Raw genomic sequence first — 13,225 nt, forward strand, 5'->3', positions numbered from 1 at the left:
CACACACACACACACACACACACACACACAATGTCACCCATTCTGTCTCTACAGCCTATCTCCTGAGCTGCCACTTTCCCCGACGTCCAGCTTATGGAGCTGTGACTGTCACCAGCCTCCACCCAGGAGGCAGTGCCCGCTTCTACTGTGCCACTGGCTACCAGCTGAAGGGTGCCAGTCTCCTTACCTGTCTCAATGCCACCCAGCCCTTCTGGGATTCCCAGGAGCCTGTCTGCATTGGTGAGTGGCCCCAGGGGAGTCAGTGCTAAACAGGGGAGTATGATGGGTGGGCTCATCCCTGCTCTCTGATGCTGTCATGCACCTTCATTTCCTCTCCATAAGGAAGCCAGAAAATGGCCACTCACCTTGGTAGCATTCATCCAAACCTCACTTATTGAGCACTTACTATGTGGAGGCACCACAGGTATACAGAGCTGAATTAAACAGGGACTGTGCCCTCAAAGAGTTCACAGTTCCAGGAAATGGGGGAAGAAAAAAACCACATGGGTCACCAACATCTGGGTAGGAAGTAAAAAAGTACCAATCAACAGACATAAAGTGACCTGGCAGCAGGGGAATCAAACATTCTTAGTTGGATATTTAGGAGGATTCCTGGGGGAAGTGGCATTGAAGATTTGATGGAGGGAACAATGTGGGCAGTGACACAGAGGTAAGGGAGTGTTTAGGGACACAGAAAATAGCCAGTTTGGCTGAGGCTTGAGACATATGGAGGGGCAGTTAAAGGGCCTTGAATGTCAGGCCAAGACTCTGGGTAGGGAGCTGTTGAGGTTTTTTTAGAGGAGGGATGAGCTCAGAACTGTTCCTCAGGAGAGTCAGCCAGCTGGTGCCTGGAGACTAGGAAGCCAGCCAGGCAAGAGGGTTTGAACTTGGACAGTGACTTTAGGAATGGAGAATGAAGAGGGAGGAGGTTCCAGAAGCACTGGTGAGGGAAAGGGGGAAAGTGGAAGGAGACTCGCAGGTTCTGGTCCTTGGGCAGCAGGGAGTCTGACACTGTGCCAGGCAGAGGGACTTACTGGCCGAAGGAAGAAAGGAGTCTTTATCTGCAGTGTGAAAAGTAGCTTGGGCTTTTCTTTTTTTAAAAAAAAAAAATTTGGGTTTTTTAACCTTATTTCATTCTATAAACTCTTCCTGGGTACCAGGCACAAGCAGAGTTGAACAAGCCAGACATAGTCTCTGCCCTCAAGGAGCTCTCTGTCCAGTGGGAAGAGCAGCAATCAGCAAGTTCAGTGCAGATAGTGCACTGAACTGTGTGAGGGGGTGAACGCAGGGCCACAGTGAGGATCAAGGGGAGGGAGAGCTGCTCCCAAATGAGGAAGGAATCAAGGAAATCCTCCCGAGAAGAAGGCATGGAAGGATTACAAGAATGTTAGCTGAGGGAAGTGGGGTGGATTCCTGGAACAGCATATGCAAAGGTGTGGAGGCATGAAGCAGCATGCTAAGGTGAGGACGTGGTGAGGTGTGCCTGAAGAAGAGGGCACATGGGGAGGGGCCGAAACCAAGCCAGGAGAGAGCTGGGTTCATAAAGGGATAGAATGCCATCTTGAGCTTGGACTCTATCCTGAGGGTAACAGGGAGCCACTAAGGAATTTAAGTAAAGGATGGAGCACCATCAGGTCTGAAGAGCATTTCCATTCAGAGACCAAGCAGAAAGGTGCAGAGAAGCAAAGAAGAAACACCACAATCCCCTCTCCAGGAGCTTTATTAGGTTAAAATATTCTGCTGTCCTGAACGTCTAGAGACAAAGGCTCTATGTCTTAGCAATGGCAGCCTGGTCTCTGAGAGCTGGCAGGGTCCAGAGCTGCATGTCCAGGAGAAGAAAGTGCTGCCTGCAGCCAGCCGTACTCCTCCTGCCCGAGACCCCTTCTCTGGCCCCGCCTCACTGCCGGGAGCTTGTGGTCAAGTAACCCAGCAGTCCTCAGTGGTGGGGACAGGCAAGCTACTTAGCTGCTCCTTGGAAAGAGAGGACAGTGCCAAGCCAAAGGGCCATTGCTGGGAAGGCCCTAAGGGGTCCACCCAGGAATGGCAATGGTAGTGTTGCTGTTTCAGACAGTGTTTGAAGCCATCTCCCAGCTAGCAATGTCTGCTAAGGGCACAAGATTGGGAGGTGAATGGCATACACGCCAGATGTTTGTGAGCCCTAATCTAGTCCTACCCTCTTTTCTTTTTTTTTTTACAACCATTCACTTATTTTATTCAACAAACACTGAATGCCAACTCTGTGCCTGGCCTGAAAAGACCTGGCCCCTGCCCCACAGGGTCCTGGTTCAGGGACATATCCAGACAATAACTGGTTTTAGGAAAGTGGCATGAAGTAGAGGTAACAGATATACCCAAAAAAGCTGGACCTCTGTATAAGGAGATTTATGAAGTCCCAGCAGAGGGGAAAGTAACTTACCCAGGGCCACAAAACTAGTCTGTGTCAGACCTACCAGAGTAAACTGGCTCCCAGAGTCAAGGGAATCACACATGAATGGTCCCTGGGTGCACATGAATCACCCAGAGGGGTAAAAGGTTAGGAGGTAGGATTCTGGAGTCCAGGCTTCTTCGTGCCACAGGGTCACAGGGGCACAGGATTGACCTTAGGGACCAGAAAGGCAAAGGTCCCTACTGCCCTATGCAGAGGGTGCAGAGCCAGGATGAGCAGGAAGGCTGGTCAGGCTGTCAGGATCGTCAGGGACCCAGCCCACCGCCTGTCCCTGTCTCGCAGCTGCCTGCGGCGGGGTGATCCGCAATGCCAGCACTGGCCGCATTGTCTCTCCGGGCTTCCCGGGCAACTACAGCAACAATCTCACGTGCCACTGGCTGCTGGAGGCTCCTGAGGGCCAGCGGCTACATTTGCACTTTGAGAAGGTGTCCCTGGCAGAGGATGATGACAGGTGAGGGGAAGCCGGTGGGATGGGAGTGCCTGGCCTGCTAATACCCTGCTGGAGGGATGGTTACCAAGCCTGGGGACACCCCCCACCGGGGTCAGCGTCCAGCCACACAGCTGCAGCTTTCCTGACCCAGACTCATCATCCGCAACGGGGACAACGTGGAGGCCCCGCCCGTGTATGATTCCTATGAGGTGGAGTACCTGCCCATTGAGGGCTTGCTCAGCTCTGACCGACACTTCTTTGTGGAACTCAGTACTGATAGCAGTGGGGCAGCTGCAGGCATGGCCCTGCGCTACGAGGGTGAGCCTGTGGGGGGGGGCCTGAGGTTGGGGGCTTGGGTCTTTTCCCTCACTGCCTCCATTGCATCACCATGCCTTCCAGCTCAGCCCTTGCTCACCTGGCACTTAGGCCCCCTCTACCCACCCCTCCCATTGAGTCCAAGATTCCTACCCCGTCTTTACAGGAGTCCCCTGCCTGGACCTAGGCCCTCTGGCTCAGGAGAATGAATTCTCTAGAATTTGAGGAGCAAAAAACAGCCCTAACCCTTAGGGAAGGAGAACTGCTGCAAGAGACATTCTAGAACAATTCACACATGCATATCTGCATTAATTCACAGAAATTATTGAGTACCTTCCCCTTGTGTACTAAGCACAAAAGTAGGCACAAGGAATACAATGGTTATCATGACAGCCTCCTGAGCATAATAGGATGGCTGCTCTGGGCTGTCCCTGCCTCCTGCTTCAAGCTTTGGACATATACATTTATAGTATGAGGAGGGAAGTAGGACATCTGCTCCGTGTTTGCCTGGCTGAGGCTGAGCTGGGCTGGGCCCTGTGGTTTACAGCCTTCCAGCAGGGCCACTGCTATGAGCCCTTTGTCAAATATGGCAACTTCAGCAGCAGTGCATCCTCCTACCCTGTGGGTACCACTGTGGAGTTCAGCTGCGATCCTGGCTACACCCTGGAACAGGGCTCCATCATCATTGAGTGCATTGACCCTCACGACCCCCAGTGGAATGAGACAGAGCCAGCCTGCCGAGGTCAGTAGGCGCCAGTGGATGGGGCCTGCCAGGGGCAGGGAGCAGGGTGGGCCTTAGGGAGCCAGCTGAAGAGCCTGGGGCCATAGGGGCTCTGTGACTTGTGTGCTTCCCCCCCGAGGACAAGGTGGGAGATCCCAGCAATGGGTGGGCGCTCCTGTGAGCAGGTGGCAGCTCCAGGACACAGCACTGGGGGCGGGGGGAATGCGGAGGGGATGCGCCTCCCGGGCCTCCCCTGCCTTCCAGCTGTGTGCAGTGGGGAGATCACAGACTCAGCCGGCGTGGTGCTCTCCCCCAACTGGCCGGAGCCCTACAGCCGAGGGCAGGACTGCATCTGGGGTGTGCACGTGGAGGAGGACAAGCGTATCATGCTGGATGTCCGAGTGTGAGTGCTCACTGGGCTAAGCCAAGTCAGCTCCTGAGCTCTGGGGACAACTCTTGCCCAGCCCACCCTGGGGTCCCCAGGCCCGCTTCCCTGACAGTCCTCCTTCACAGGCTGCGCATAGGCCACGGTGATGTACTTACCTTCTATGATGGGGATGACCTGACAGCCCGGGTCCTAGGCCAGTACTCAGGGCCCCGTGGCCACTTCAAGCTCTTTACCTCCATGGCTGACGTCACCATACAGTTCCAGTCGGACCCCGGGGCCTCCGTGCTGGGCTACCAGCAGGGCTTTGTCATCCACTTCTTTGGTGAGCTTGCCCTTGCACTGCCCTGCTGCCTCAGGGAGAAGGGATGCTAGAAGGCAGACGCCGAACCATGGCAAGTCAGAGAGGCCAGGACAGTGAGGAGTCTGAGTGTTCTTGTCTGATAAAGGAAAGCTGGAAAGCTCCAGGTACCACCTAAAGGGAGCTAGTTTTCTTCGCCATCTTCCCTGCAGACCCAGTGAGGGGAAGGGAACCTTCTGTTGCAGCAAGAGGGATTTGGGTAGACAGCAGGAAGAACTTCATAACAAAATTTCATAGGGATTACTAAGGAAAGGTATTCGTTTCTAACTTTCCAACAATCTTTAATAAAAGTGACAGTTTTCTCCACCTTGCCTGGCCCCTCTCTGGACTGAGGAACTGGCCAATGTACTTTTGGAATTAAGGCCAAAGCCTAGATAATAACCCTGGAATCTAGGAGAGAGAACAATGTCAGGGACAGGTAAGGAGGGGCCATTGAGCAGGGAAGTACAAATCGCTGAGCCTGCCCAGGACAGGACAAGCCCAGGAAAAACCGGCAGGGGCTGGAATGCACTCAGGGTGAGAGACGCTAACACAGCTACCTTGGTGCTGGCTAAGGGCCTTCATTTGCTGCCCCTGTGCCCCCAGAGGTGCCCCGCAATGACACGTGTCCAGACCTGCCTGAGATCCCCAATGGCTGGAAGAGCCCCTCGCAGCCCGAGCTGGTGCATGGCACTGTCATCACTTACCAGTGCTACCCTGGCTACCAGGTGGTGGGGCCCAGCATCCTCATGTGCCAGTGGGACCTAACCTGGAGTGAGGACCTGCCCTCCTGCCAGAGGGGTGAGTGTACCTGTTCCCCATGTTCCCCTCCTCAACATAACCTATAAGCTCCTCGCTTGGATTCTGATTCAGCTGTTATTAGTTGGTATCCTTGAAGTTCCTTCACCTCTGAGAGCCTCAACTTCCTCATCTATGGAACCAAGTACTCCAAGTATTTTGTTCCTGTTAGATGGCCAATCAGTGTTTGTTGACTGTTGATGGATGGAAAGGGGACAAGTGAGGGATATACCAGCAAAATGGTAAGGACAGATAACTAGGGAGTGAAGCCATATGGCATGAAGATGTTGGCTGGCCTGTGACAGAGCCAGGGTGGACTGGCTCTTGTTGAGTTCTACTTGGGTTAAATCCCCCTATCACCTTCTACCCATAGTGACTTCCTGCCATGACCCCGGCGACGTGGAGCACAGCCGACGCCTCATATCTAGCCCCAAGTTTCTTGTGGGGACCACTGTGCAGTACATCTGTGACCAGGGTTTTGTGCTGTTGGGTAGTGCCATCCTCTCCTGCCATGACCGTCAAGCCAGCAGCCCCAAGTGGAGCCACCGGGCCCCCAAATGTCTCCGTAAGTTTCAATTGGGTAGGAGGGAAAGCCTCTGGTAGGAAATAAAAGATGCCTCTGGAGGCTATGGCCTGGCACCCTCACTGGGCCTCTTCCTACTTTGCAGTGGAACAGCTCAAGCCATGCCATGGCATCAGCGCCCCCGAGAATGGTGCCCGCAGTCCTGAGAAGCGGCTACACCCAGCGGGGGCTACTGTCCACTTCTCCTGTGCCCCTGGCTATGTGCTGAAAGGCCAGGCCAGCATCAAGTGTGTGCCTGGGCACCCTTCACACTGGAGTGACCACCCACCCATCTGTAGGCCTGGTGAGTGCTCTGACATCCCAGAACCCCTGCCTGGCCTATAGGGCTGCCCTGGCAACAATGTCAAATGTTGAGAAGCAGAACCCCCTGCCCACACTCCCTTCATGTTCCCCTTAGTCTCTGCTAGATCCTCTGACTTGATGACACCAAGACAAATGCTTGGGTGGGCTCTCCTTGAGCAAATCTTTCCTATGATCAGCCCATGCCCTCATGAGTGGTTTGGCCCCCTGGGCTCACTCTCTGCCCTTGGCCCTTCCCTCTTGTTCCAGCCTCTCTGGATGGGTTCTACAGTGGCCGCAGCCTGGATGGTAAGCCCCCACCTTGGAGGACCAGGGAAATAGTCTCTCTGTCCCTGGTTCTCACAATTCCCAGGTCAGGGGTTCCCCAAGGTGGAGGGGCAGAGAAAGAGGGAGGTCTGAGACTAGCAGGGAAACAAGCTCCTTCCCTGCCCCCAGCCAGCTAGAGGGAGCTGGTGGCTGGAGGCTCCTGTGCAGAGGTGAGGGGATAGCGGCTCCAGGTGACAGGGACCTCTGTCCCAATCCCAATTGTGTTTTCAGTTGCCAAGGCACCTGCTGCCTACAGCACCCTGGACGCGGCCCACATAGCAGCTGCCATTTTCTTGCCACTGGTGGCAATGGCACTCTTGGTGGGAGGGGTGTACTTCTACTTCTCCAGGTGAGTCCGGCTTCCCTTCCTGCCCCCACAGGCCTGACTCACTTCTGCGCAGCACTCCTGACTCACACGCTTCTCTGCCCCATAGGCTCCAGGAGAAAAGCCCCCTACAGCTGCCCCGAACACGACTCCGCCCCTATGACCCCATCACCATGGAGTCAGCATTTGACAATCCGACTTACGAAACTGGAGTAAGTACCCATGCCAGCCTTGACACCCTATCCAGGACCCAATCCTATGCTCCTTTGGGCAGGCTACCCTGAGGGTCTTGCCAAGCCCTCCCACTCTTTCCCTTTTCCTTGGGAAGGTGGACTATGGGCTGGCAAACCTTATACAAGTTTCCAACTCCCAGCAGTCTCTTTCCTTTGCAGGAGACTAGAGAATATGAAGTCTCCATCTAGGTGGGCGCAGCCCAGGGAAGCCAGCTCAGCCCTGAATCACAGCCCAGTAACAGAGCTCCCAGCTTCCTGCTGTCTCTCCACCTCCTGTACATACCACCTGGGAAGAGATGCCACCAATCCTCAAGAAGTTGTGCCCTTCCCACCTGCAAGGCCCACAAGGGCTTATTTTCTTGGTACCACTGCCCACTTAAGGCCCTTTCTTGGGTCCAAGTCAGGGGGCATCTGCCTGTGAGCAGATCACAGCAGGAGCACATGCATCAAGAACCAGCATTTTCCTGACCCTCTTTCATGCCCTGGACCTCCAGCCTGGAACTCACAGGCAGAGCAGAAGCACCTTTTTCCCTATGAACACCATCCAGCCTTGTCGTGTAGCACCCTGCAGCAGGGTTCACTGGACAGTGATGGAAACTGTGCCAGCATGGTCCTCACAGAGCCGTCACCAGTGGCCAAGACTGCTCGCAACAGTGACCTCTGAGTAGTCCTGGCATGTTGACGTCAGCCTCTTGGGGAGATCTCTAGTCCTTCTCTAAGGCCCCAGGAATGTTGGAGAATGTTCTCTGTCTCCTGTCCCTTCCTGGTGGAGGCAATAATCCTAAGGGATCCTAAGGAGTTTGGGACCCTGCCTCAAACTCAGATTGGGCTTCCCTAGGAACTCATACTCTACACCGAAGCAGGACATGCCACTGCTCCCTGGCAGCCCTACACTCTGTGGAGAGGGAGGCCTTCCTCTGATGTCTGGCTGTTACAAACATCCTCTTTCTCACTAGTCCCTCCTCCAACCCCAATTAGTTGCCAGGCTGTCCTCCTGGCCACTGTGTTTTGGGATAACAGGAGTGAGCAGGCATATTCTGGAGAGGAGCAGAGGTCCAATGGCCCAGAAATGTGGCATGGAACAGGGGATCAGAGAGCCCCAGGGAGGGGCCCAGGGGCTGGCAACAGGCCACCCTATACATGTAATGTATTGTATGTATGAGGTTTGGGCTCCAGCCAGAGAACAATCTTCTTTTTCTGTTGTTTCCTTATTAAAATGGTGTTTTTGAAAAAAAAAAAAAAAAAAAAAAACAAGCAATGGCCAGATGGATGGTGCTTTCTTGGAGGGAAGAGAGGTGGGAGATAAATGGGATGTAGACTTCAGAACCACAGGCATACTGGGCCTACCAAATGATCATCCCCAGATTTTATCAAAAATGGAATACAGGTGCTTCAGGGACTACTGTTCGGACAAAGTCAGAGCAATAGATAGCAGGTTGAAATGAGAGGCCCCAGTGGCTGCTGCCTCAGTGGTGTGGGAGCCTAGGAACCCAACAGCTCATTTACTCCAGTGCTTCATTTCCTCCTGTTTACTAGGTCCACAACTACATGTTGGCACACTCCTAAGCACCTCCTCAGTGCCACTGTATTGCTGACAAGGTCCAAGAAGCCTGTCTCCTTCCCATTTTTTCCCAGCTAGCAAGACTAAGGAAACTGGATTAGCAATCAGAGACTGAACCCCATGAATATAGAACCCTAGTCTTCTTTGGCGTCACAGAACATCCAGACTGTCAGGAGTAGGGTCAGTGCAGCTTAGGTCTTGGCTCCTATTTCAGCAAAGCTCTCTATCCATGTGCCCCAGAAAGAGGTGGCTGGAGAGGATCTGCTCAAGTTTGCCAGATTTGATCCCTCCCAGCCTCTATGCCCCTTCTCTATGGCCTCCAGCACAACCTGAGATGAAAATGTTTGCCCAGTCTTGGCTGCCAGCATGTACATCCATGCTTAGAGGTGGGTCCTACACGGCTGCTCTCCCAAGGCAAAGCAAAAGACAGGTAACGGGGAGTTACAGGCACTCCGAAGCCAGAAGAAAAGATCCCTGAAAGAAACAATAGCAACAACCAGTATCTACAGTCTTCCAGTAAGGAGGTCTTGTCCACTCAGGGTTACCCACCTCCTGGTTCTACAAGCCACTTTGAAGGGTGGAAAGGTTCCAGCCCACACAGAGTGCAGTGCCTAGATTAGCCACAAGAGGTCAATTCCAAAAGCATCGGTATCCCACCTGCTCTCTCTCAATCCCCCTAGAATAGCCAGGGTTGGAGCTCTCCTAGGTGGCACCAAATACTTGCACACCTAACAGGAAAGTGTGCGGGGTGATTAGTTCCCCTAGCATTTGTCAGCAGAGCCAAGTATTACTTCCGTCATTAGCCACCACCTGTTCCTGTTCTCAACTGCACTGATGGTGTTGATCAAAGCAAAGCCTTGCTCATTGCGCATGTGCCAATGACTTACTTATCTGCCCCATAATGCCTTCAGGCCGTCACAGCAGCACAGCTGGGCCCTGGACAGTAGGAAGGAATCTAGTGAGAGACGGCACTTGAGGTTCCAACTTCTGGGGGTCTGTGGCATGAAATACAGTCCCAGAAGAGATGAGGTCTGGCCACTCCCATATCTAGCTCAGCCCTTCTTTTTCTGAGAACACATCTCTGGCCTGTAGGCAGGAAGATTTCATGTTTGCTGAGGCTGGCATAGGACAGAGAGTGGCCAATTTACATGACATCTCCCCTACCAGACCAACAAGGCCTATGACCTTACCATTCTTCCCAGGCTATCACAAAGATCAGAGGTCATCATAAAGGTCAGAAAAAGAAACCTTAGACCACATACTTACACCCCTACCCTATCTAACTCATCCTCCTTACTATCCAAAGAAAGGCACAGCAACAGCCCCTCACAGGTAGTTAGCGTGTTGTAGTGGAGAGTGTCATGGCCTGGGAATCAAGAAAGTCGTTTCATTCATAGGTCTGCCATAAATTTACTATGTGAACTATGCAAGTCACTGCTCCTTTCTGTGTACCTGGAAATAAGGGGATTAATACAGATGGTCTTTAAGACCTTTCCAGTTTTACACTTCTGAGAATGCTAAGTATATCTTAACAACAACAAACGTGAGCAGGACACGGCTACCCGGCAACAATGCCAACTAAATTCCAAGTATCAGGCACAATAATGCCATCCCCTTTTTCACTGCTTCATCTACAGTCAAGCAGAGGTAACTGACCAACTCTGAAGGCTATACCAAGGGAAGGAGCAGGCGCCGTACAGGGAACATGAAGCCTTCAGACTACAAATCCCAGCGTACAGCACGGCAGCTCTCAAAAGAATCCCTTCCCAGCAGGCAAACCCCTCTTCCCCGAGTCCATCCTACTATATACAGTGCGTTGCACGCACACGAAACTACGACTCCCACAGTCCACCAGACCGATCGCCCTCTTGCTCTCAGGATGCAATTCGCTCCAGTTCGCCCTTTGGACCGCTTGCGCATTGCAAACTGGGAGTTGAAGTCCACTGTAGGCAGGTAGCTGGGCGTTGTCAGCATTACAAACTCCGCTGTTGGCTTCCTTTTGAAGAGCAGTTCTCAGGAACAGTGATCTAAAGAGGGGAGTAATCGGCAAGTGGAACTCTCCTTAGTGCCATCACTACGCAAGGCGGGGATGTTCGGGCTAAATTTACTGTCGGTAGCGAGAGGGAAGTAGGAACAGCAGCCTTTCAACCAGACACCAAAAGCATCGTTTTCTGTTGCCTTTTCTTTTTTTCTTTACCAATATGGCGACTGGTCCAGCCACACCTGACCCTGGAACCAAGCAGTTCAGTACAACATCCTTAGGAGTACTGCTGTCATCGACAGGCTACCAGCTCCAGGCAACACCACACCTTGCTCTTTACTGTTCATGCCTGAAGACTCCCAAGGACACGGTAGCCTATATCCCATTACCAAAATGGCGGAAGGAGAGGTATTCTTGTTAGGGCCTGCAGGTACAGTACGCCTGCGCGGCAGCGTTGTGGAGCGGGAGGGGAGCGTACTCAACACGCCTGCGCGGGAACAGAGTACTCTTCGTTTATACACAAACACCAATGGATGAAGCGTCCTGGTGTTCCTGCGGCTGCGTCTTGACCCTTACAAACTCTTTCAGGCGCCTGCGCGAGACCTCAGGTCCCACCCTTTTATTTTAGTACGCCGGCGCAAGGCCGAAAGGCGGGGCTTCGGCCCTCCAGACGAATGCCAGCGCGGCTGCGCGCCGGGGGGTATGCCCTCATTGCGGCTGCGCGGGAGCCCTGCCGCCGGCTGTCACTGCGGTTGCGCGCGGCGAGCGGCGATCCCGGGGCGCCTGCGCGGGTGGCTTTGCGGGCGCTCGCGGTAAGTTTGCGCCAAGTGCGCGGCAGCCGGGACGCAGACGGCGGCGGCGGCGAGAGGCGGAGCCCGGGGACCACCCCCCACCACCCTCCCCGCAGTCACCTCACGTACCACAACCTCACCTAACCTCTCACCCCCACCTCCGATACCCCCAACCCCGGGATGGCAGCGCCCTCCAGCCTTCCTGGCCGGACCAGCGGTCGCCAGAGCCGGCTTTAGCCTGTGGGACTAGGCCCCGCCGAGGCCTGACCCCCGGAGCCGGGACCCACCGTGCAGCCAGCCGCTGGGCCGAGGCTGAGGGGCCGCTCCCCCCTCACGGCCCGTGGGGAGGACGCTGCCGTCCCGGGGACTGGGGGCCGGGGGGTGGGGGGGAGCCAGGGCGAGGAAGTCGGGACCCGTGTTGGGAAAAAAGAAGGAGGGCCGGGGTCAGGAGCGCCCCCTCCCCCCGCCTCCCCCCTCCCCCCGGGGTTGGGGGGACCGGAGCAGAAAGCGCCCAGCCCGGGAGGTGGATGAATGTGGGAGAAAATGGAGACCAAGACGATCGTATACGACTTGGACACGTCGGGGGGGCTGATGGAGGTAAGAGTGGCCCTCCTCATCCCCTTCCCCCAGCGCCGGGAGGGAACCTCCGCCCTCCGCCCCACAAAGCCGGTCCTAAGCTCGCAGCGCTAGAGGGCCTAGTGGCGGGGGTTGGGGGTTGGGGTTCTTCCTCATCCAGACTCTCCCTCCCATCTTTGCAATTCGGGGGTCTGAGCTCAGTTTCCGAGGACGTTTGCAGCAGGTTTCACCTACCCGCTGCCCTCCATTCGCTATCCCGAGGCGCCAACCCACTCCATCTCGTTGCACCGGCGGGCTTCCCCACCCCCTTCTTGTCGGCCCCTTTGTGCTTCACCCAGCACGTCCGGGTACCGGGCTTCAGGCCTCTCCCTAGCCTGGCTTTGGAGTCCCCCACTGTCCATACAAGGAAGTGGCGAGAAGGGAACCGCGCACCCTCTCCCCATCCCCCTACCCTGATCCTCCCCATTTGGAAGAAGCTGTATCTCGTTGTTGTGCTGCAGGAACGCGGTTAGGGTGGGCTCCCCCTATTCCGGGGGCTAAGAGGTTCTCGGAGCAGCCTGGATGGGAGGAAGAAGGACAAAAGGGGGGAGAAGGGTGGGTGACGGAGAAGCCGCTCCGGGGGGGCAACGGACCGCCCGGGAGCTCCGAGTGTGCACACACGCCGTTTGTATGTGTGTGCAGCAAATCCAAGCTCTGCTGGCTCCCCCCAAGACGGACGAGGCAGAAAAGCGGAGTCGGAAGCCTGAGAAGGAGCCCCGGAGAAGCGGCAGGGCCACCAACCACGACAGCTGCGATAGCTGCAAAGAAGGTGGGGATCTCCTGTGCTGCGACCACTGCCCGGCCGCCTTCCACCTCCAGTGCTGGTAAGGTCTAGGGACCCCTTTGGAGCCTCTTGGCGGACTTTTCTCGGCACATTCCTTCACCCGGCCTACCCTGTCTGCCGAAATAACGGGCGGCTTGCAGCCGCTAGCTGACTTTCTGCAGCCGCTGGAGCAATCACCTCCCCACCCCCAGGTGTCTGTCCGGATCTGGCCGTTTTGGGGGAAGGAGTAGGAGTGGGTCTGAACTTCGAGGTGGGGGTTGGGAGGAATGAGGAGAGCCCCATCTGGGATTGGAAGGCGCTGGCTGGGTAGC

The 13,225-nt window shown here is 55.1% G+C and overlaps 2 protein-coding genes across 3 annotated transcripts in view; both read left to right on the top strand.

Moving 5' to 3' along the window:
* Nucleotides 1-8,438, top strand: part of SEZ6 (seizure related 6 homolog) — a 43,263-nt gene extending 34,825 nt beyond the window's left edge. The window contains exons 5-17 of one of the 2 annotated variants that reach the window (XM_036889838.2): nt 55-240; nt 2,729-2,897; nt 3,028-3,194; nt 3,739-3,933; nt 4,177-4,315; nt 4,426-4,622; nt 5,244-5,438; nt 5,809-6,000; nt 6,104-6,301; nt 6,568-6,606; nt 6,856-6,973; nt 7,059-7,161; nt 7,342-8,438. In XM_036889838.2, the coding sequence (XP_036745733.2) occupies nt 55-240; nt 2,729-2,897; nt 3,028-3,194; nt 3,739-3,933; nt 4,177-4,315; nt 4,426-4,622; nt 5,244-5,438; nt 5,809-6,000; nt 6,104-6,301; nt 6,568-6,606; nt 6,856-6,973; nt 7,059-7,161; nt 7,342-7,371 (1,928 nt within the window). In that variant the 3' untranslated portion in view covers nt 7,372-8,438. Of the gene's footprint in view, nt 1-54; nt 241-2,728; nt 2,898-3,027; nt 3,195-3,738; nt 3,934-4,176; nt 4,316-4,425; nt 4,623-5,243; nt 5,439-5,808; nt 6,001-6,103; nt 6,302-6,567; nt 6,607-6,855; nt 6,974-7,058; nt 7,162-7,325 lie in introns of both variants that reach the window. The other variant, XM_036889839.2, reaches the window with a different exon arrangement.
* Nucleotides 8,439-11,428: 2,990 nt separating this feature from the next.
* PHF12 (PHD finger protein 12) overlaps nt 11,429-13,225 on the top strand; it is a 38,304-nt gene continuing 36,507 nt past the window's right edge. Inside the window, exons 1-2 of the mRNA XM_036889837.2 lie at nt 11,429-12,112; nt 12,773-12,954. Coding sequence (XP_036745732.2) covers nt 12,047-12,112; nt 12,773-12,954 — 248 coding nt within the window. The 5' untranslated portion in view covers nt 11,429-12,046. The remainder of the gene's footprint in view (nt 12,113-12,772; nt 12,955-13,225) is intronic.

Source organism: Manis pentadactyla, chromosome 4 (genome assembly GCF_030020395.1).
Source record: "Manis pentadactyla isolate mManPen7 chromosome 4, mManPen7.hap1, whole genome shotgun sequence".
NCBI lineage: Eukaryota > Metazoa > Chordata > Mammalia > Pholidota > Manidae > Manis > Manis pentadactyla.